This window comes from Apus apus, chromosome 5 (assembly GCF_020740795.1).
Source record: "Apus apus isolate bApuApu2 chromosome 5, bApuApu2.pri.cur, whole genome shotgun sequence".
NCBI lineage: Eukaryota > Metazoa > Chordata > Aves > Apodiformes > Apodidae > Apus > Apus apus.
Window position 1 is genome coordinate 10,864,137 of NC_067286.1, and position 24,471 is coordinate 10,888,607.

Here is a 24,471-nt window from a genome sequence, read left to right on the forward strand (position 1 = left end):
AATTATGTTTTTTGTGGTCTGGGTGAAATTTCAATTTACTTTGCTTTAGGTGAGCAAGTGATTTGTCTGCTCCACTTCTGCATTTGTCCTTAAGAACATAAAATTGCTCTATACTTCTTCAAGTACATTGGAGGTAAAAGGAAGACCAGAGGAAATGTGGGCCCATTACTGAATGAGGTGAGTGCCCTGGCAACAGAGGATAAGGGGAAGGCAGAGTTACTTAATGACTTCTTGGCCTTGGTCTTTAGTGCTAAGCCTGACCCTCAAGATTCCCAGACTTCCAAATCACAGAAAAAGTCAGGAGTGAGGAAGGCTTTACCTTGATTGAAAAAGATTGGGTTAAATAAAGATCAATCTACAACTCCATGGGCCCCAATGGGATGCACCCATGCGTGCTGAGTGAGCTGGCAGAAGTCATTGCTAGACTGCTCTGCATCATCTTTGAAATGTCCTGGAAAACGGGAGAGGTGCTAATAAGGAAATCCAATGTCACTCAAGCCTTGAACAAGGGCAAGAAACAGGACCTGGGTAACTACAGACTGGCCAGCCTCACCTCCATTCCTGAAAAGATGATGAAGCAGCTTTTTCTGGAGGTCATCTCTAAGCACATGAAAGAAAATAAGGTTATCAGGAGTAGCCAGCATGGATTCACCCAGGGGAAATCATGTTTGACTCATCTGATATCCTTCTATGATAGTGTGACAGAATTAATAGATGCAGGGAGAACAGTGGACATTGCCTTCATCAACTTTAGCAAGGCTTTTGACACTGTCTCCTGTAACATCCTTGTGGATAAGCTCAGGAAGTGAGTTAGAAGAGCAGACAGTGAGATGGATCTAGAACTGCCTAACCAATAAAACCCAGGGGGTTGTGATCAACAGTGCAGAGTCCAGTTGGAGACCTGTGGACTAGTGGTGTTCTCCTGGAGTCAATACTGGGCCCAGTCTTGTTCAACAAACATTTTAACCAATGACCTGGATGAGGGGATGGAGTGTATCCTCAGCAAGTTTGCTGATGATACAAAGCTGGGAGGACTGGCTGATACACCTGAAGGCCGTGTGGCCATTCAGTGAGATCTAGACAGACTGGAGAGCTGAGCACAGATGAACCTAATGAAGTTCAACAAGAATAAGTGTGGAGTCCTGCACCTGGGAAGAAAAAACACCGTGTGCCAATACAGATTAGGGGTTGACCTGCTAGAAAGCAGCCACATGGAGAAGGGCCTTGGGGTCCTGGTGGACATTAAGTTATCCACAGCAATGTGCCCTCATGGCCAAGACAGCCAGTAGTATCCTGGGATGCATTAAGAACAGTGTGTCCAGCAGGTCAAGGGAGGTTCTCTTCCCCTCCTACTTTGCCCTTTTAAGACCACATCTGGAATATTGTGTCCAGTTCTGGGCTCCCCAGTTCAAGAAGTATAGGGATGTGCTGGAAAGTGTCCAATGGAGAGATACAAGGATGATTAAGGGACCGGAACATCTGTCATATGAGGAAAAGCTGAGAGACTGTTTAGCCTTGAGAAAAAAAGACTGTGAGGGGACCTTATTCATGTCTACAAATATCTGAAGGGTGGATGTCAAGAATGGAGTACTGGAACAGGCTTCCCAGAGAGGCTGTGGAGTCTCCTTCTCTGGAGACTTTCAAGACCCATCTGAACATGTTCTTGTGTGATCTGCCCTAGGTGTTCCTGCTGCAGCAGGGGGGTTGGACTTGATGATCTTCAGAGGTCCCTTCCAACCCCTGTGATTCTATGATACTATGATACTTAAGGGAAGTTAAGGAAGCAAGTCACGGATGACTGGCTCCTTTTGCTGTCAATGCAACATGGCTGTGTTCAAACCCAGATGAACAGTGCTCTCTTCCTGTTACATGATGACTTAAGATGTGTCACTCCTCATGACATGCTTTATAAGCTAACCAAGCTTTGGTTATATTGGTCTAGATGGAAGAAGGAGCAAGGCTGCCAAGTGGGCACTAGTAGTACTGGGAAATCAATAAATAACATCCTTATTTTGATCCAGCATTTTTTAATGCCCTGGGAGAAGTGTTACGTAAAATTCTCCTGCTAGAGATGCTGGCTTAAATGAACAGCAAGACTTAACTACTGAGATTTGTTATTACATATTGAAACTTTTTATGAGTGCAGGTCCAATACGGTCCAATTTCAGCTCCAAAGTAGCCAATTTCTTAGTATCTCTCTACTTTCCCTCCAGATTTATCTACTCAGAACCTTATCCCTCGCTTTAGTAAAAGATTGCATATCTTGGCTTTGTGCTGCTGAACAACTGCAGCATCCCCTCATAGGAGTTAGGGTGAGGAGCTTTATCCTTGTCCACCTCACAGGGGTAATATGTGGCTTCATTGAGATTTGCATTTCTTTGTTGCTACTTCGGAAATGCTTTTAATCAAAAAGGCCAGTGTTTTAAAAACAGCTTTGTAGGTTTCAGGGATATACAGGTTTCAGTCTACAGGATCATGAACCAAAATGCCTATGCATAATGTAAGGTATTTATTCTTCTAGCTCCTACCTAGTAAAGAAAGTGACTGAGTGCACTGAGCGAATCTCTTTTGAGAAAGTATATTCAGTCTTTTCAATGTATAGATTACATTGTTTTCTTTACTCCTGAAGTTAACAAGCAATTTTATTAAGTTTAGATCGTTCTACATGGCATCTGACTTCAAAACAGTTAAGCCACGAAGCTTATTACTCCAAGGAGATTTTGACCACTGCTCTCTGCTGGGAAGGCACAAGTGAGAACACTGTCATTGCCTGTGGAAACTTCCTGACCAGTTTGCCTCTGGTTATCTGCAAAGCACTGCATCTGCATGCCCCAGCCACATAGGAGGTGTAAGAATTGCATGTTTGAAATGGAAGCAGAAATTTCTGTGAAACCACTCATGACCTGTCTGCTGGGTCCCTCGTGATGGTAGCTGGTCAGGAGCAAACCCAGTGGCTGTGCTGCCTTTTCATGTGCACCATAGCACCCACGGCTGCCTCAGTTCCCCACCGCAGTGAAACTGATGTCCTTTGCGTTGTTTGTTCTCTCTGTGCTGTCAAACAGGATGTGCATGGAAGCTTATCAGAACGTTTTTGGCAGACCACCAGTTAACCAAGCGATCTCCTGTCAGGCGCTCTGTTTATCACCAGCACCTGTGCGATTGCTGGCAAGCCCACCAGACTTTCGAGGGGGAGAGTCCGAAAGGTGTTACAGACAGCAAGACGCGATCTCCCCGCTGCGCTGCGGGGCACCCGGGAGGCCAGGAGCGGTACGCCCCGCCGCTACCTGCCGTCCCCGCGTCAGCAGCCACCGCCACCTCCGGGCTGCCGCCGCCAAGCACCCGCGGGGAAGGGAAGCCCACGTCAGCCAGAGCGGGCGGGACACGCGGCAGCTGGCAGGACCGGGCACCGGAGGGGAGGGAGGGAGGGCAGCGGCCGCTGGCGACCGGGTCAGGGGCTGCGGCTGCCGGTGTGAGGGAAGGCCGGAGCTGAAATCCCTTCCCCGCCACTCGGCCGCCTGTCGCTGGGGCCGGTAGCGCGGGGCCGCTGCGCGCTGCTGCTGGGGCCGGTAGCGCCGCGGCAGCCGCAGGCCGACTTCCCCCGCGGCGGCATGTTCCGCACAGCCCGGGTAGAACGTAAACAGGAAACATCCTACAAATGTTCAGTCTCGATTTCCGAGACCGAGCTCGGTGGGAAGGGGCGTCATGGGGCTAAGTCCGCCGCTGGGTTTTATTTTCGCACCGTCTAAGCGGGGGCGACCCCTTCCCCGGCAGCTCACGAGCCGGGAAGTCCCGCTCAGGCACCCGCGTTTGCCCAGGCGTGCAGATCGGGAGAAAGTGCTCCGGACGCCCTGCGCCCCGGGCGGGGAGGCTGCACGGGGGAGGCAGCGAGGAGACAAACCACAGGCGGGCTGCGAAGGGACGCGCTAGGGTTTGCGGCGGCGACCCCCACGCCCGGGCAGCGAGGCCGGGCCGTGCCGCGCCGCGCGCCGCCGGCCAGCCCGCAGCCCACGCCCAGCCCGGCGGGGTCACGGCGCAGCAGCCCCGGCCGCGCAGGCGCACAGCGCGCCCGCACCTCCAACATGGCTGAGGTGGTGCCGCTTCTCCTGCAGCGGGCGCGGAGGGGAGGATGCTGAGCCTCCCGGGAGCCGCCGCCGCCGCCGCAGAAGGGGTGGTGAGGCCTGAGGCGGGCTCCTCTCAGCCATGGCCAGGCTGGCCGACTATTTCATCGTGGTGGGCTATGACCACGAGAAGACAGGTAGGTGTGGCTGCGCGCAGGGCTGCCCCGCGGTGCCTGGCCTCTTCCCCCCTCCCCTCGCTCCTGCCCGGCCCCGGCCCCCTCCCGCCTCCGGTTGGGCCGCAGGAGGAGGAGACTGCCACGCACGCGGGGAGCGTGTCCGGCCGTGGGAAGGAGGGCGGCTGAGGGCAGCGGGGCCGGCCTTGTCCCCGGCAAGGGGCGCAGCGGTCGGCGGGGGCGAGGGAAGGGTTAATCCCCCCTTCCTGAGGCGGAGCGGGGCGGCGGGAAAGCGGAGGGGCTCTCCTGCCGCCCGGCTGGCCGGGCCCTCGCAGCCTCCGGCCCCCTCAGCCCACCTGGCAGCCCCGCTGACCCGCTCCCGGCCCTACGGGAGGAGCGGGGCACGGCGCGGGGCCGGGCGGGCGGCAGCTGGCCAGGGCGGACCCTGCGGCCTTGCCCCGCCGCCCCGGCCGTTGCAAACGGGCAACAGTTCCTTGGAGAAAGAGGCGGCAGCTTAACGTGTCGCCCAGGGACGGGCACAGCACCGTGCCCGAGCGGCCGCTCCCTGCGGCCAGGCAGTGGCGGCGGGCCGGCTGCTGGGGTGTCCCGGGCCGCCGCGGCTGGGAGCGGCCGTGCCCCCGCCTTGGGGCTGTGGACGCAGGCACATACACGGCGGCCTCAAGGGAAAGCAAAGACCGAGGAGTCTTAGAAGGCTGTGGGGCTTTTCCCCAGCTTGGCTTGCGTCTCCCAGCTGGTTGCCCGTTCACGAGGTGCCGCAGCGAGCAACTGGGGAAGCGCTCTGGCACTCGGTGGGCTCTTCAGGAGTGACTGCTTTTCTTAGAGAGTCGAGGTGTTTTCTGTCTGCTGGGATGAAAGTAAAGCAGTGTTATCAGCTGTCGTTTTGTGGGTGAAGAGAGTGTGGTTTCTATTACGTAACTTTTATGTTTTGATAATACCACATTTGTTGCTGGAGAGATCTTAAATCAGTATATAAACTGATTTGAAAATGAAGTGGTTGGCAACTGGTATGTGTATTTCAGCTGGGTATTTCAGAACGATCCTTCAAATGTATGTTGTTAATAAACAATATTTTAAACAACTTAATGTCCCCTAATTTACTTGACTATGCATAAACCAAACAACACTCAAGTCTGTTACTCTTAAATAATTCTTTGAAGTAGCAGTTGTTTGTGATCTTTATAAATTCTAATACTGTAGCTTATAAACTCTTACAGTAAGATTATTTTTTTAAAGAAATACAATTTTTAGATAAATCATTATATCTGTGTGTTTAAAGATATAGCAGCTTAAAAAATTCTGCCAGTGGTCTCCTGGATATTACTATACCAGTTTTATTATTCCGTTAATTTTACAGCATGGTTTTCCATCACACCTCATTTGGAAACAGACTTGTCCTGATTGTAGTGGTAAAATTATAAGACACGTGAAATGGAGATTACTTTATATTAAAAATAAAGACCTCCCCTCTCTGCTGTTTGGAACATCGTCCCCAGCAATAATAGAGAGCCCAAATAAAAATAAAGAAGCAATCAAAAAATCCCAGGGTGCTTTTAAGGAAGAGACAAAGCAAATAAAGTGCCTTCTTAAAGGGTATGATCAATCTGATATAGCCACGATGTGAAAGAAAATCACAGATGACATTGAAAACCTTTATATCGGTAGAACATCTTCATCTATAGCCTTTAATTATGTGTTTATTCTCTGTATAGAAGTTGTCTCATGAAGTTTAGTAGAGTTATCTACATGGATGAAGTTGAAAAGATTCAGAAATAACTCCAGAACCTTAAATTGAAAAGGTTGTGCCCAGAAAGTAACTATTTAAGAGTTCATTATTCAATTTACTCACTGTTACTTTAATGCTTCGTACAAAAAAATGCTTGAAGGAACAACATTCTGTTGAAGACTAGGCATGCATTGTTTTCCAAATTCCTTTACCCCCACATGCGATCCCATAATACATGGTGTACTGACCTTTCTTTTTTGTTGTAGAAGTCATAGTTTCTTGATGCATTTATTATGTTTCTTTCTGTATGAAAAAGCAGGAGCAAACATTCTTTGGTTGTGGGATTTTTTTTGTTGTTGTGTTTGTTTGTTTTTTCCATCTTCATGAAGGTTCTGACTTGATTTTAATGTTTGCTTTTAATGTTGAGTGTAATTACATTTTGTAGTGTTTTTTTTTTTTTTTAAGGAATAGTCCATGGAATATCTTTCTGTAAAAAGCCAACAAAAATCCTGTAACCTTCCCCCTCTTCCCCAACCTGTACGTCAGCAGCAGTTTGGATAATATGGACTTGTGGTTAAAAAGAAAGGATGTTTATAGTAATGACTGTTCTCCCAGAAAAGTCCTACTGCCTCTGCCATTTCTCGGTAGCAGCCGTTTTTTCACATGTGCCACTATGTGCAATATACTGAAAATATGTTGATGATATTGCTTTCCTGTGCAGATCATATAGCACTATTCAAAAACATTAACTATAAATATCTAAAAAGCTACATTTGTGTGCTTTTTCAATTTAGGAGTGCATTTCTAGATTTTTCTTGTTGCAGAAAAACGTTGTTATTATAAGTTTTTCTCTAACAAAGTCAGTCTGAAGGGAAGATGAACATTTTTATAAATCAAAGAAAGTATTCTTTGGGGGTTAAACATTTTTAAAGTTCATTCTTTTTCCAGTCTAGGCCTTTGTAAATTCATGGTACTACAGTCCTGGTGCTGTCATCTCTATTTTGTTAGATCTTCCTTCCCTTTTCAGCTTGCTTTGGGGTGCTGACCTCTCAAAAAGACCCTTCTTGCTGAGTACTTTGCCTGGGTCACTGAATGATTTTTTTTCTGGGTTACTTTTCTGCTAAGTTTTCGATCCACATTGGCTTGCTGGTGTGTCAGGTGAATGCCGGTATCAGCATAAAGGAGTAGCGAGAACATGCAGAAGGAGGTCAGATAACTGCGGCTTCAATTTATATCAGCTTAAATGGTCCTAGAACCTCGGGCACAAAGATGTTAGATGCCTGTGTCTCCTACGTTCCAAGGAGAGTAATGGGTGCTTTTGAATAGTTCCTGTAACAGGCAGTTTTTGTGCTTGGCAAGATGCACGGAAATTCAGCCTGAGTGGAGAATGAGCTTTGCTGTTGGCAACTTTGGTGTCTGTCGATTTTCAGGCCCATAGGAAGTTAAGGAAAAGTTTTCGTGTTGAAAAGGATGATCTGATTCACCTAGCTTTTTATGTATTTCAGGTATAGTTGACTGTATTCCTGCTTAAAATTTACTTAGTCTTCATCTTTCACCGTAAAAGTAAGCTTAAATATATGGTAGCTGTGATTGCTGTTGTGTATTTTAAATCTCCTTCTGAGCTGCTACAAAGGGCTGTGATAGCAGCAGCTCCTGTTGGAAATTCAAGTTCAGTGTCTTGGTAGAGTTGGAGAAATCAGATTTAATAAACCCCCCAAATTTAAGAAAAACTCTTGTTGTTATTTTAAGAATGGAAATGTAAAGGATTTCAGTGATGCACCAATCTTCATTGCTTTACCATGTTTATTTTACATTCAGCTGAAGGTTTACTAAGGTAGATAACCACATTTTTCTCCGATGTATCAGCACAGCATAAAAGTTATATAACTTGTTACAAAAGGTGCTAGAAAATGTAAGCACTCTGGGTTAAAAGCTGGAGAAAATCCCAAAAGACCTTACTGTATATCAAATTTTCTTTTTTTCATGGATTTTGAAGTGTGTTTGATGTGCTTCACCAAAAATTCCCTTTTAATATGTTTGCATAATGGATTGTCAATGGGATTTAGGAAGACCAGAGATGTTTGCAGAGATCATAGAAGGGCATGAGAAAGTGCCTTTTTGTTTTGTTTGGTTCTATTTTAGCTGGTGTAGCCATAATAATAAATTTATCCCCAGAATTTACATATGATGTTATTTGAAAAAGGTAAAAGAGAGAACATTTTTTGTCTTAGCTCAGGAACTGAAAGGCAAGGTTAAAGAAGAGAGAACTAAATACCAGGTTTGATTTATTTGCCCATAAACCCATAATGGCTTTCCTACGGGATGCTGTTACGTACCAAGCAGTTAACTCTGAAAACCTGAGAGATGGAGTGAATGTTTTCTGTGAGACTTCTTTTGGTTCTTGCTTGTGCATGCAGTTGCAATATGTATGACAGAAGGCTTGCAACAGTATAGCAGTTTTATTTGCTGTTGTCATAACTGATAAATGCTGATATAACATGCGTAGGCTCAGTTGTGGTTGTTTCTCTTCTGATTTTTATCAACTTCTTTTCAGGGAAGCCTTTCTTATCTAACATAAGTTCATGTCTTGTTGGATTTTAAAACTAGGCGAGTGATGATAGAATGAGAGAAGTTCCTAAATGAAGTTGTCTTACTATTTTTTCTGTGGGCAGATTTTGCCTGTGAAGAGTATACTTTTCATTTAGTGGGGCAAATAACATATAATATCAGGATTTTTTTGAGTATTTGTTGTATATTCATAGTTGGACATTCCTCTGGGCTAGTGTGTATATGAGTAGATGATTTCTTGGTGTCTTGGTATGCAATCTCTGTAAAACAGAAAACATAGAACAGTAAGGGAATCAAGTTGTTACTTCACTGGCTTTCTTATCTGTGCTGTTGCTTAACTTGATTAAAGTGCAATCTAGGGAAATCTTAAAGGAAAAAAATAAATCCAACAAAACCAAAATCCTTCTTTTTGTAGCAGAAGAATTCTTGTATCTGTAATTTAACGAAACAACAAGTGTACTATCAGGACTGAAGTGGAATGCAGATATGTAAGTAACATTGTATTGGTAAGAGATTACTGTAGTTGGCTGTGACTGGAGAAGGGCATGGGTGCCTGAAAACTTTTCCAAACAAATTAGTTGCTTTAGTGTAAGAAATTATCTCTTTATACAAACCTTGTCCTTGTTCAGTTCAGTTTAAAAATACAGTGGTCTCCTCAATACCACGCTGAAACAGAACAAGAAGGGAGTATTTCTATTGCATGTGGGTTTTTTGTGGTGGTGTGTGTAGTGTTTTTTTTTCATTTGCTTTGGTTTGTTTTTTGTTAGATAACACCATCTTGAAAATCTGCTTGGAGAAAAAACCCAACAAAACTGGTATTTTTTTGGGTAGCTTGTCTTCTTAAAATGTACTAAAGCAAGTTCTTCTAATATATAATGTTGACTAAAAAAATTAGTTGTTTTTCATTTATGGATTCACTATAATTTTGAAAAATCTTAAAATCAGTACAGAGTAGTTCTTTCCCTCAAATGTCTGCTAATGAATATTTGTAAAGAACTTGGATTTGAAACTTTCTACTCACTTGGTTTTGCCATCATAATAACAGCAATGCTCTTTTTTTTTTTTTAACCTTTCAGTTTAAATCAAGACATTCATGGACCCTGAATGTTTATTCTCTACGCCTCCTTCATTTGTCCAAAAATGTGAGGACAGAGATTCTGTTGGGGGAAGTAGCATTAAGTATCTCTGGGGATATTTTAGACTAAATTGCAGTAAAGAAACTCTTCCCTTTTCTGTCCTGTATTAATTTTGTGGATTGTCTAACAAAAAGACATTTTTCCTGCAGCATGTTCATGGAAAACACTTTATTATGCATGCTTGAATACTATTTAAGCACTAGCCTTCTAAAACCACAAGCATATTTTTCAGTAGGGGGACAGTGAGAATGACATTTAACTCCTCCAGTGTCACAGACAATCTTATCTTACAACACTGGGGAACATAATTGCACTGCTATTGTAGTTCATTGATATGAATTTAAAATACCAGCTACCTCCCCAGCTACTGGTACTTACAAAATAAAAAAACAAAGGACAACCACAATCACTGTGGATTAATTTTAAAATGTGGAATGGTAGATTGGCTGTTCAACCTTGGTAAACATCAGTGAAAGTTGTATCTTAAAAATATACACTGGTAATTAGGGAATCTTCCATTGATTCATCTCTTCTTTTACTCTTCCTTGGTAGTAACATGAGATTTTCAGGCTTCTTTCTTATATAGTGAAAAAAAAACAAAAACAAACTTCTAAGAATATAACATTATTGTATATAACATTATTTTCTTCTCCTTGATTTTGGGAATTGTAGTCCAGTTATATGTGTGTATTGAAATAAATTATTACTTTGCTGTCAGGGCTATATTCTGAAGTCAAGGACAATCCAATTAGTGTTGATTGGGATTTGGCAGCTAAATCCCTGCTCATTGAGCCAAGAACATGCTTGTTACTGCTTATCTGTTAGTGACTAGATACATTATGGTTTCATGTCTCCAATGTTTACAATTCTCAATTGTCAATCTACAAATTGTATGGTATGAAAAAATGCAATAATTAAACACAGTTTGTGGACTTTGTTTGCTCTGTAGTAGTCGTGCTCAGGGTAACAACAAAGCAACTAATCACAATTTCCACTAAACAAGACATAAGCAAAAGACTCTTATTGCTGCCCCCAAAATAAGTAGTTGGTGACAGCACCATCTGAGGTTTTGTGTAGCTGTAGTAGAAGAATACTAACATACAGAAAATAGAAAGTCATCATAATTCTGGTTACGAATTCAGGGCAGCTTCATACAAATCCACATTGGACCCTGGGAGACCTCAGTGGATAAAAACAGACAAAGTAATGTTACTGGGGTAACAAAATCAATCACTCAGAAGCGTGAAGGGAAAAAAAAGAAAAAGGTAGGAATTTAAAAAATGCAAACCCCAGAGAATTTGCTGTCTGGCACTTAGGTAAGTCTTCAGTGGGACTGGAAACATCTTTTTACATAATAAATTTACATGTTGGGTCTAATGGAATAGTAACTGGAAGGAAGATGTGCCATTTGGGCAGAGGATTTCTCAGATACTTGCTGATGCAAAGGAGTTAGGACTCTTCTTTCTAGAATCCTGAGTTGTGGGAAATAGTGCTTTGTAAAAGGGGTTTCGTTGAGCTACTTTTGTCAGATGCCATAAATATTAGTGACAGGAGCACTCATCAGTTGGCAGTGTCCCCTTCAGACTCAGTAGTGGGCTGCATATCTCTTTGATGTGTTTTGGGAACCCTTGCTCTGTAAGGCCCTGGGTGCTCTTCCTGCTTGCTCTGTTTGACACATTCTGGTATTTTAAAATTCTTTCTGTCTTCTGGTTTCGTTTTCTAGGTTTACCCCAGAAGAACCTCTGACCTTAGTGTCACTCTCTTTTTCGCCTTCCCTCCTTTCTCTCTCTCTTAATCTCTGTTTAGCCATTTTTATCTACTCTCTGTTTTTCTGATATGAAGTCCTCTGATCCAGTCAGTCTGATTTCTTGTGCTTTTCATCTTTAAATAAATATGAGTTCATCACATAAGCACAAACACCAGGTTTAATTCCTGCTATAAATTTCGGGCCTAAAAGAGTATTTGCTAGAATTTTAGTTTAGGCAAAAAAGTTCTTTCCCCCAGTCTTATTTCTTATAAACAGAAAAGGTATTTGATGTGAAGTTTTCTGAAGTAATTGAGCTGAAGACAGATACTAAGCATGAAGACTTAAGGTGGTGCATTTAGTTTGGCTAAGTAAGAAATAATTGAAAATAGATACAGAATAAGAGGTTAGAATGCCCGTATTAGTGCTTATAGCTGTTAGCTATTTGCACATCTACAAAGCATTGCACTTCTGTTTCTTCTTAGTTTCTTATAACTACTGGTTGTAGTGCAATAAACCTTTTAGTTTGAGAGGCACATTGTTAAAGTCCTTCACATTTTACATCTGCGGTTTTAACACGTGTGTTTGCGCTTTGGATGAAGAAATACAGACACTTGTCCTTTTCGGTGACTATTGTTCTGTAAACTATAAATATAATTCCTAAGTGGCACTGAGCATAAATTGACTGTATGACAACACTCGGGACTTTTTCAAAAGGACAGAGTTGTGATCTTGTCATAAATACAACTGTAATGGACTCATAATTCGTGAAATATTGTTGAATGGGCATAGTGTACTTTTAAAATAACAGTAAATTAGGAAATCTGTGGTTTTTAATGCTATTACACAGGCTGCTTTTAAAAAAAATGCTAATTGCTATTACATAAAAAAGAAAGCCACGTGCTTTGTTCCCGCAGAGCTGTTTCTTCATGATTAGTCTCTTTTCCCAGAAAATATATAGTAGTTTTATGAAGCTTGTGCAGTGACTAAGCTGTTACTGTTCTCTGTCATTACTACATGCTATTTTAAAACTAAGTTTAACAAATCATTCTAGTAGAAGTTACAGGAGGATTTTGGTTTTCTTTCTTCTGACTGGTAACTTGTGAAGGGAGAAGTAGATTTCCTATTTTTGAAGAACTTAGAACTTCTTGATTTATAGTTGAAAGGATAATTGATTGTTCTTCCCAAAACACAGATGTAAAAGCACATTTCCCCCCTATTATATTGGTTATTTAATCTATTTCTCATTTAGTTTGTGAGTTCTTAGAATCTTCAGTCTGAGAATTTTTTTTCTTCTCTGCTTTACGTTTTGAACACGGCTCTCAATACTGATTCTTGTATGAGCTGATAGCAAATGCTAATGTGATTGATTTAAAGTTGTTACTGAATTAATTGTGTTTAGTAGAAGGGTCTTGATTTGCCTTTGATATCCTCTTCTTTTCCAGCTTTGAAAACTCATAGTGCTTGTAAACCTTGGAGATGGCTTTTGTGCAGTTCAGTCAGTCACTGCTTATTTAGTAAAGCAGCGGGTCCTTCTGAAGGTTCATGGTGCTGTGACTGGCACGGCTGCTGGTGAGCTTCTAGGCAGGCTGTGCTTTTTGTGAAGTAGCTCAGCCTGATGCTTTTGCCTGAGCAATAGGTGGTACCTGACTGCAGCTGAGGAACTAGTTGGAATTCCCTCTTAAGGGAGGGAGGAGCAGTAGCCTGAGCATTGCCTTTGACTTTGGGGTTCACCACACATTTCTGAGAAATATAATTAATGAATTATTCTTAATGGATTTGGGGAGCTATTTGCTTCTGCAAAATCGGAAACTAATTGGTGTGTGTTTCTCATGATCAGCAAGTTTCGGAAATGGTAGAAAGTCCAAAGTTTGGAATGGATGCTTTTAATTGCATTTCCTAAATGGGTAAGATAATAAAGCATAAGCACAGAGTAAAAGAGTGTTTTCTGTGGTAAGAACCTAGTCAGAATTTAGAGTTTGTGTTCAGAAATTCATTCACGTTCTAAGTTTTCTGTGTGCTGCAGATTTTTTCCTCTCTAAATATTTTATAGTGGCTTAAGCTTAAGTTGTATTTTAAGTAACAAATTCTGGTCCACCTTTCTGAAGTGAGTTGAGATAATGCCTGTGAAAGTCTCAGGTTTGTCCTTTAGCTGGAGGCAACTGCCTGTGTAGCGATTTTAGACACTTGGACTGGTTCTGTGCTCATTCCACTATTAAGCTGAGAGGTTTTGACTCAAGCTGCCAGTAAACGTGCTTTAAAGCTGAGGCACCTGGATTTGTATTGACATGACTGAGGCATGGGGCACATGTTCCCTTTTTCCAGCTCCGAGGGGTCAATCATTTCCAGCAGAGAAGAAGCAAAAAGAACTGGAACATCCCAAACCATCTTAGTAGATTGTACTAGGACTAGAGTGTCAACGCTGTGGTGTGTGAGCTGGGATGGCATTATAATTCAGCAGGACGGCCAAAGCAAGTGTCATGTTTTTTCAGTTAGAGGCAACTGAAAAAGAAACAAAACCATAGCGAGCCACATGTTTGTGATTTAGAATTCAAAACTCTTCTTTCAAAAGATTTTCTTTCCTGTTTGATTAATCTGCATAAATAATGATACCAGGTTTGCCCCTGTGTAAACAATGTTGATTCAAGTAGTGATACTTTTGTAAGGTTGTTGTTTCAGTACCATGTTTTCCAAATATTTTTTTATAGTGTTTATTATGAAGAGAGAGAGATGAGATCATACATATTAGCAAAATATTCTTGTGTAGGCTGTTTTTATTATTCTGTTCTCTTTTGCCACATGGCATCTTTTTGAAAGCGGCAAGACTGCCACTGAAACATTTTATTTTTTGTGAGTGAGTGGTCTTGAAAAGTAACCAGAAAACACACTTTCTACCTTTCTAATTTTGTGCATTGTTTCTACATTCAAAAAAAAAAATTTTTTTGTGTGTTTTTTTTTTTTGTGTGTGTGTTCGATTATGGGTTTCTATTTTTAAAATTTTCTTTTAAGAAAATACAGTCCAGTTTTTTAGTAAATGACCCATTTTTAGAAAATTGCAGTTCAACAACATGCGGCTTCACTGGTCTAAGTCTCTAGATGCAGTCATTGAAAGTCATAGCTGCTCTTGTTAGTAGCCTAGTAGAAGACACAAGGTAACAATTGCATCCATACTTAATTCTAACAAAAATAAGGATTGTTCCTCATTGCAATGAGATAGGATTTCAGAGGCTTAACTCGAAAGACTGTTTTTATAATCTGTTGTTTTCATTATAACATTATAACATGTAACTTACTTTTTATAAGTTACAGTTTTTACAGCAGAGGGACAAAGATTTTTGACAACATTGTTTTGCCAGTCTTAATTTTCAGCAAATTTTAATATCTGCGTTTTTGGAAGAATCTAAGCTATTGCTGGTTAAATAGTAAGAGTCTCGAGTTTTGAGTAGATTAGAGGATAGAGACAAGTGGTCACTGTTGGTAGGCAAAGTTGGTAACATGGTCATGGTAACAAGGTTAATTTTGGATACCTTTTTCATTCAAATTGTAAATATCTGATAAAAGAGAGGTGGAATAGTAAAGGGGATAAGACTTGCAGAAGATTAAAAAAAAATAAATCAGGATAGCTGACTCTAAAGCTTATGGTGAAGGGCTCCATAAAGAGCTTGTGATACCGAGTGACTAGATGTTAAAATTTTGGATGAAATGCGGTTTTGATAAATACAAGCTAAAGTACAAGCACTGGTGAGAAAGAATGGTTCTAACATATATTCACACAATGATCTCCAATTTAGCTATTGTCATTTACTGAAAAAGTTATTGGAATTTGTTGGGGCAGTTCTCTGTAAACATCAGCTTAATGTCTGGTTGTAATGGCAATGGTAAATTCAGAAATAAACATTATGGAATGGTGGAAAAAAACCCATCAGAAAAAATTGTGGTGTTGGGACTTGCAGCCTAGGTGACAAGAATGAATTAGGTGAATTCCAGAGATCCTGTTTGGCTCTGATTTCTATGGTCCTGAATCTTAAGAAAGCCTGAGCAGAGCCTCCTGTAATCACCTGGTCCGTTCTTCTCCCCTGAGGCACAGTTAGCTGTAACCTTTGCTTGTCTTGGTGGTTCTTTGTTTGACTCATCTTAAGAACCCTCAATAACAGCACTTTTATAACCTGCTTTGTCAGCCTGTTCCAGAGCTTCTCTGTCAGACTTTTGGAAGGGTTTTCATAGTATTTGACTCAAGTGGCTTTTGGTACAATTTTAAGCTTGTTACTCCTGTACTCCTTGAAGTGTGGTGACCAGATGGATGTGGTAACTTAGCTAACATTAAATCCCACCAATACGAAGAGTAAGACTGTTACTTGCTGGTTTTGCAGGCAGTTCCATGTGTAGACATCACTCTGAGTTTTAAAAACGTTTTTTATTTTTCAGCATCACAACACTGAGGGTCACTTTGTGGTCTACTTTAACCTCTATATCCCTTTTAACTAAACTGATAACTATTTGGCCATCGCATATATGTGCAATCAACTGTTCTGACCTGACTCTGCAGCTTTGCAGTTCTCCTTAGTCAAACTTAACATTTTTTCATAACTTTTTCCAGTCTTTCAAGATCACGTTGAATTCTTATCTGTTCCTCTAACATGGTTATTATCTGCATTAACTGAATGTAATTAATAATTTATGTACATATATATAATGTGTGTGTATGTGTGCTTATATATAAAAAGAACAGCTTCGTTGCTGTTTTGTATTTCAGCCTGCAGTGATTTTAATCAAAACCAAAAACCACCCCAAAACAAAAACTGAGCATTAAGCCTCATAATGACTCACATATCATAGCTGAGAGTTAGAATTAATGCTGTTTTAAATATGATTGAATGTGTGTAGTGAGTAAATTTGCAGAAAGTATATTCAGTTGATGTTCCTAAGCTTATTCAATTTGAAGTGCTTTGTGGTGTATTTAGGCTGTTATAAGTGTCAGGGTATTGCAGAAACAAGTTAGCAACTTGTTTAATAAACAACAGAACTAGTGACATCTTTCTGCACATTTTGTCTTTAGTCTTGAATGTCCTTAGAGTTTTTCAGGGTCACTGGACAATATTTATTTGAGTTAAAGGCAGTTGATCACATAAACCTTGCTTCTGTACAAGACCTATCTGAAAGTGGCATTCTTACTTACACAAACGTGATTTACTGTCACTTAGAAGAATGTGTGCTTTCTTCTGTAATAGACACATTATAATACACCCGTTAATATTCTGAGCCTGCCACAACCTCAGAAGGGAGAGGTTATGTTCTATTAGTTTATTACACTCATAGTCAAGTGGCTTTTAATTGTTTCTGGGGACACGGATATGCAGCTCTGCTTTTGTCAGTTATGCTCTAATTTCAGACAACCAGTTCCTTCAGTTTCTTAAATTTGCTAAGTATGAATTAAGGATTTTTTTTTAGTGTTTTTTTTTTTTATTATTATTGCTAATGGTGCGTGCACTGAAAATGCATTTTTATGTGTCAGATTTTGGCAGTGTAGCTTATTTGTGGGGCAGGAGATGGCAGTAAGGAAATAGGTGTTTTAACACATAAGCAGAGAATCATACTTTATTCTGGCATTACAGTTTTAAAAGAATTCTCTTAAAAACTGAGAGAACATACTAATTGTTTAAAATCACAAATTGATGTTTATTTTAGGCATTTCTATTAATTTTTTGTTGTTGTTTAGTCACTTAAGTATTTAATGCTTTTGCAGTACTTGCTGTGCTTAGAGATCAGGTGAAATAATGTTATGTTACATGGACAAAATATAATTCACATTATACGAAGTTCAGCTTTTGTGAAGGCTCTTAGTGTTAGAAGAAATATAAATACACAGTAGCACCTCAGGTCTTTCAAAGTTAATGTGTGTAGATTGAAAATAAATTTGGGTAGAACATACTGGTTTTTAGTGTCTCTTACAAAGGACTACATTCTTTGTATTGATTCCCACTTCATTTAAGTCACTCTGGCAGCTGTGTTCTTAGGGGAGGAGGGAATGAAATAAACTCTTAACCTTTGAAAGGCAGAGCACAAACAAATACTGTTTAACTTGTGGACATTTGTGGCTGTTTCAAACAATGGTGTTAATTTTGATTGCCTTTTTGAAGTAGACTCATTCTTTTTGTTCTTGGTTAGGAAGCTAAGCATATTGTTTGGAACTTTTCTGCAGCTGTGAAGAGCAAAGTTTGTCATGCAGCAGTTTAGTAAGATAACATCATGAGATGATTTTGACTACTGTGGCAATCTGCTTGTGTTTGCCCTTGTGCAAGTGTGATCACCGATACGTATTTGTTTCCATTCGGTTTAAGTCAAGTAAGCATTGATGGAATTGCATTCTGTGGGTACTTGATCCCGTTGGTCTGGCCTATCATTATTTTGACTTGAAAATCATTCTCCTCAGTCTCTGTTCCAGTTTGTTCTCCTAGAAGGTGCTTCAGGTAAGTCCTCTTATCTTTAGACAGCAGAACATTCCTTTGTTGGGCTTGCGGTGGGTAACTCAGGGATGTTTGAGTGGTGATGCACCAGTTCTTTGAAATTTTGGCATGACAGAAGGCAAATAACTGCGTAGCCTTGCTCATGCCCACCCCCTTCACCCTCCTCATCCCTGGCTTATGGAGTTCTGGAGAATGCAGAATAAAACGTGTCTAAGTGCTTGGGGGCCAAAACTCTCTTGAGATCATCCTATATTACTTTACAATACTGGCTTGCACGTACTTGTGTGGGGTTTAGCTGGTAGAAATGATGACCAGCCTGAACCTTGGCATTAATGCCATTCTTGCAGGTGGGTGAGAAGCTAATGTTTGCTAAATATGTATGGGCCATAAGATATGCTCACACTTACTGGAAACTCTTTGTTTTTGCTGTGTTTTTAGTCTATAGTCAGTCCAGACAAAATATTTGTCCTACCAGGATATGTGAATCATTCTCCTTTGTAAGGCTTCATTTATCATCTGTGCTCTGAGAATATTTTGTATGAGGGAAACATGGAACTCAGAAATCTTATTGTTAATGTGCGTTTTTACAGCTGTTATGTAAAAATCATGCTTTGGGAAGATAAAAATATTATTTAATTGTTTTAGTCTATTGGAACCACAGGAAATACACAGGGTGGGAAACTCCCAAATGACTTGTCATTCCTCATCACCTGCAGGTGAGCAATGGCACGTAGACTTAAAAAAACCCACACAAACCCCAAATCTTAGCAGCTGCTTTGTTCTGGGAAAAAAAGAGTTATTCCTTTGTCCTTTATGCAGTGCTAATACTTACACTTTGAGTTTAAAAAATGCTGTAAAATTTCCTTTGTCAGGGCAAAAATATATGTACTGTTGATGTTAAGGATTGAGTGAACAGATTGACTTGTGTTGGTTTTTTTTCTTTGTAGTCTGGTTTTAAATTACATGAAGGGCACATGGATGTGAATGAAGGTGAGGATGGCACTGTCAAAATTTCTGTATGTATTCCTTTCTTTCAATGTGCATCTTTACCTGAGGGAATGTGGCAGTTGCTGTAAAGTTAAGGGGAAAACAGTGAGCTAATAGACAGTTGAGATGGCCTTCCAGTCACAAAATTCTCTATGTTTTGAATGAACTTTAAAATAAGTTTGATGTCAGGAAGTCTGATGACATGTGATATGTATGAAAGATGTCTGCTGGGATGTGAGCATGTATGGCTCCATGTTCCAGCTCCTCTCACTAAAGGAGTGTGGCAGTGTAAATGCTTAAAGGCAGGTTGCATTATAGAAAAAAAACATTTTAAATAACAATAAGTAATGAAAAAGAGCACTGGAAGAGGAGCTAAGAGATTATAAACATTGTCTTTCAGAGAGCTAGTGTGCAGTGTACAGAGGAAGAGTACTGTGAAGGCAGTGGAGGGATACCTAAAGGACTTGGAAGTTGAGACAGCATCTTGTTACAGAGGATTGAAAAGTATATCAGGAAGAAATGAATTTCAGAGCAAACATCTTGCATGTTGAGATGTGCTAAATTATATTTACAGATCTGTATTTAGATGTGAGCAGTTTGAGCAAGCTACGAAACAGGAATTTGCAGTGATATGTGATAAGGAACTGCAAATAAACATTTGATTTAAGGCTAATGGGAGGCAGTTGGAGAATGAGTTGCCTGATTATTTCTGCAGCACTGTCACAGTGTAGGCTGTCAGAAGGGCCCTTATGAAGGTGATTCCCTCTTTATGGATTTCAGACTTTGGGAGGATTGTTTTGATTTGGGGCTGAAAAAGACATGTCTGGAAATACTGGTTTTGAAAGAAGGAAGTGAAGACAGAAGGGATTTCTCTGCCTCTACTGTCTGAACTATGTTGTAGTTCATAGGCACTGTGCTGAAAATTTCAAATGAGCTGGCTTGATCACATATTGCAAGAATATCTTGAACTTACAGAGATATTAATTTTTGACATAGTTGGCAAATGCTGTTCAAAAGGAATTTATTTTTTTTTCCCCCTAGTTCTAGAGTGACAGCATGTCCAGAGTAAAGCAGCATTAAGATACACTGATGTTGCAATTCAGCAGGAAATATGGATCTTTCAAATAAGTTTTGGGTCAAGTATGTATTTCCTTTGATTCCAGGCAAGTGCTTTTTGCTAAAGATCCATGTGTTTTTTGAAGTAATGGAAATATTTCTCTTCTCAGGCAACTATCCAACCTGGAAATGCTTTTGGAAGTTATGATTGTTTTGCTTACATGTGCATCATACCAACTTTAATGAGTTACACTTTGCTGTTCCTGTGGAGTATCTTTCTGAAAACTGAAACCAACAGACCACACTACATCTTTAGAATTGTAAACTCAGGCTAAACTAGTTTTTGCTATCCAGTTGTTGTTGGGCATTCTTCATGGGCAGCCTAAGGTTACAATATTCTTTCCAACTACATTAGTTAAGGAGAAATAAAGTAATGGGTTAGATAGTTACTTACTTGCTGCTAGCTTAGAGCTCTACGGTTGTCTTCCCTACAGTTAGACAATGTACATGAGAAGAAAACATAAACTGATGTTATTATACATTTTTGGGTCTTTCTGGATACTTAATGCAATGGCTGGTTTGAGCTTTGCTGTTTATTGGCTGGTAACTTTTTCTCTGAATGGGACACTACTAATGTCTTCTAGATGATGGCTCTCTGGTCTCCACTGAGAGAAGAGTATGCTGTAGGCACTGATGTATTCGAGTGCTGCTGCCACAGTCACATCATATATTTTACTTTTTAAAGTAGATTTTTAACTTTGAAAATTTTGAAGTTTGAGTACTCAATTGCCAGTAAATATTTTTCTCCTGTTTTTCTGTTGACAGTATACTTAACAAAGGAGTCTGTGAGGCTAAATAAATGATGACAGGTACAGATACAGGAGAAGGATAATAGGATGATGTGTCCAAACCCTGTAACTCCTTTTCGTAAATTTCTATTTAAAAATGTAATTATAAAGTAATAAAAGTCCTCAGAGACTTAGAGTTTTTGAGATGCACATACAACACTTGAAAGTCATGGTGATGCCAAACAATATTGGAAATTCCTATTAAAATTTAAAACTGCATTCACTGTGTAACTGGACACAATCTACTATAAAGCCAGAGATACTGTTTTGTGGCTGCTGAGTTTTCAGTGCATTGTCTGTTGAGATTTCTGAAAAAACAATTCCTGTTGAAAGACTGAGTTTTTACTAGCTTATAATAAAATATTTCTGTATGACTTTTGCTAAAAGAGCAGAATAGCAACAAGTTACCAAAGTTATGCAGTAGAAGGTCTGCATCTTCTTTGTCTGAAACTCTTCTCAGTAATTGTAACTTGCTTCAGCTGCCACTTGATCAAAAATAACCCCCAAAAGCCAACCCTCCTAAGTTACACAAAAACAAGGGAGACCTGGAGGGCAAACAAATAAAGAAGCACCACTGCAAGGAAACAACCAAACAAAACCCCAACTGCCCCTCCCCCCCCAAAAAAAAACAAACAAAAAAACCACCTCGCCAGAAATCACTTATTTCATTTTCATCATATGTTTTCTATAGAAGTTTGGGGCCTTCAGATCCACAAGTGGATTCTGTCATTTATTTAAGTAATGGATAGCAATAAGTTTTATAGCATGTGGTCAGCCACTTGAGGGAGGTAATACATAGAAAACATGAGGATGAAAAGGTAAGACCTGCTTCGGCCACACAAGTTTTTTTAGACCTTTTCGCTAAATTATGTTGACCTGTGTATGGTTGTAAAATTGTTCAGTGATAGGGCAGTAGGGTCTGAGACATCTTGTTCAGCTTCTCTTCTGCAAACATTTGGTGCTCTGAGGCATAAAAGTATGTGCCTTGCTTGGTTCTTTATACTATGCATGTAAGCTAAAATATTTCTGTTTCCAGGATGGGGGAAGGAAGAAAGCAGTAGAACAAATTTATCTATTTATTTATTTATTCTTGAGAGGGGAAGGATAGGAGGGTAGGTGTACCTTTTAAGGATTGTTTTGGGTAGGTTCCTGTTTTATTTCATTTGCCTCTGCATTCAAATCTTTCCCGCTTCTGTTAAAGTTAATAAATGTTATGATTGTATGGTGCATAAGTGGGACATAACCTGAAGCGTGGCTGGGATATATGGAAAAGTACTTCAGTTTAAAGCAAAATTGCTTCTTTATAAGTTGTACCTTAGAATATTTATGTTGCAATATTATGTTTTTGCCATAGTAATTGATTGGCATGATGTAGCAAGTCTATAGAGGGCCACCTTACTAGCTGTCTGTACTACCTTCATGATTTAGAGAAGAACCTTCAAAAGTCATTGGTGTTTTTTTTTCCCCTTTTGCGTACTTTCTCATGTGATGTGAAAAAACCACACAAATAAGGAAATTAATCTAGCATTATTTTCTTCCTGATTAATTAAATGTTACTTTTATTCAGTGCCATGCCTGTTAGGGATACAGAACTGAAAAACAGGACTGAAATTGTAACTCGGATTTTTCTGTTACAGTGCAATAATAGTTACTCTTGTAATTTGCAACTGCAAGAAAGTAAAAGAGGAGTAATGACATGGACTGAATGAAATTGAGACTGTGGTAACTGAAAAGCAAAGAGAAGAGAAAAATAAGAGGTATGTAGGTAGAGTGCATGCCTGGCTAAGTGAGGTGGGTAGAAGCTTTGCTGTTACCCTAGTAAGAGTTGATATGAAGTAGGTGTACCTTCAGGAAGATGGCATGGTCCATAGGAAGATTCTTGTGCATCTAACTGGTGGCTTTTACTGTTTTATTAGCATTGATGCACCTCAGACTTTTTGCATTCTCACAGGTTCACTTTCTCCTCTTAGGTCTCCATGGAGACTTTTTGGAGTTAAAGTTAGCAGAGATTATGTACACACAACATCGTCATGCATAATTTCTTAGTTCTCTAAAGTAATCCCAAGCATTTGTTAAGTGTGTGATGGCTAGATTTTAACACTGTATGTAAGAAATATTAGGAAGGAAAAGGCTGTTTGACTTGGACAATGTTTTTCTGTCATGCTTTTCTTTCAGTGTTACGGTTCTGACTGATACCAAATGCTGGTTAGACTAATTAAGAAACTTGCAGCTTACAAATTTAGAGAGCGGCTCTCAACTGTATATGTGTTTCAGTTATTTGGCATACAAAGCCAGATAAGGAGATTTCAAAGTACCAGTACTTTGCTCATAATAACAGAGTGATAAAACTTTTTTCTTTGACAAATAGATTGTTTGAAAGGTAGAGATTTTTGGTTTTGCTTACAGTATTTGTCAAATAGAGTATCTGTTAGTACTTTGTTCTTGTAGGCCGGGCTTACATGTTAAAATGTCCTTCATAGAAGGTGTCCTGGTTTGAGCCAGGATTAAGCCAGTTTTTCTTTGGCTGATTCCTTTTTTCATTTCATTGAGGGGGGGGGGGGCGGTCCCAACCAGCACAGCAGGGACAGAAGGACTAGTGGAAACAATCTTTAATGTATTATATGGCGTATTTCCTGAATTTTGAGTCTTCAGTTTGCAGTGGTTACTTTATTATTTTAGAAATATATATGTATTATTGTATGTATTTTTGGGTAACATCTGAAAATACTGTCATCCTGATCAAACTAATAGGCAATAGGAATTTCTTACCTTTTTTTCCTTCTCTCATGGTCTCTATATAAGATGTTCCAGTGGAAGATACATACTTTGTGTAATTCATCTGTGTTGTGGGGTTGGTGTGTTGTTTGGTTTGGGTTTTTTTCATCCTTCAGTACCCACTGCTTGTGTAGGGAAAGGTGGAAAAATGAGGAGTGGCTTTTTCCTTAGATTGTAAAAATAATTTCCTTCATGGATAAAGCAGTTAAATAAGATCTTGCAGGTCCAGTGAGGAAAACTTCAGGGCTGCTGCTTTTTATTATGGAATGATAAAGCTCTTACATTACATCAGACATAACTGTGACCCAGAATACTCTGGTTTTCAATGGATTCATTAACTTAAAAAGGAGAGATTTCAGACTGGCCATTAATACTGATGTGTTTGGTTGTAGTATAATGGTGGCAGAGTTTACTTTATTTGTCAGGGTAAGGAATGCAGGGGCCTCAAACTGTGGTGATGCACCATAATTTTATAGCTGCTGAATCATCACTGAAAGAAGCTTTTGAGCTGCCATGCCATCTTGACAATTTTCAGATTGTGTAACAGCCACTGGAAGGGCATGTTTAAGAACAGCCCTTAGGCTCCTTGTACACAGCACTGAGGATTGGTTTTATTCCTACCAGCCAAGTGTAAGGGAAGTGGAAAGGTGGCTTAGAACCAACTTCCACTTGCCCTCTGGTCCTGTGCTGCTGTTCCAGGGCACCTGTCCAAGCATACATAATGTGAAAGACTTGGTAGTAAACCACATTATTTGAAGACAAGGGATATATGCAATTTGCAACAATTTGTATGTATTATGGAAAAAGTTGCATTTACCAAGTAGCAAAGAAACAAAGTTATGTTACAGACTCGCTTAACAATAAAAGTATTTTATAATAACGTGCAGTTTGGATCCCAGTGTTTAAAAACAAAAAGTC

General features: G+C 40.2%; 1 protein-coding gene across 5 annotated transcripts in view; it reads left to right on the forward strand.

Moving 5' to 3' along the window:
* Positions 1–4,051: 4,051 nt before the first annotated feature.
* Positions 4,052–24,471, forward strand: part of SBF2 (SET binding factor 2) — a 259,204-nt gene continuing 238,784 nt past the window's right edge. For 4 of the 5 annotated variants that reach the window (XM_051621095.1, XM_051621096.1, XM_051621097.1 and 1 more), the window contains exon 1: positions 4,075–4,255. In XM_051621095.1, the coding sequence (XP_051477055.1) occupies positions 4,201–4,255 (55 nt within the window). In that variant the 5' untranslated portion in view covers positions 4,075–4,200. Of the gene's footprint in view, positions 4,256–24,471 lie in introns of all 5 variants that reach the window. The other variant, XM_051621099.1, reaches the window with a different exon arrangement.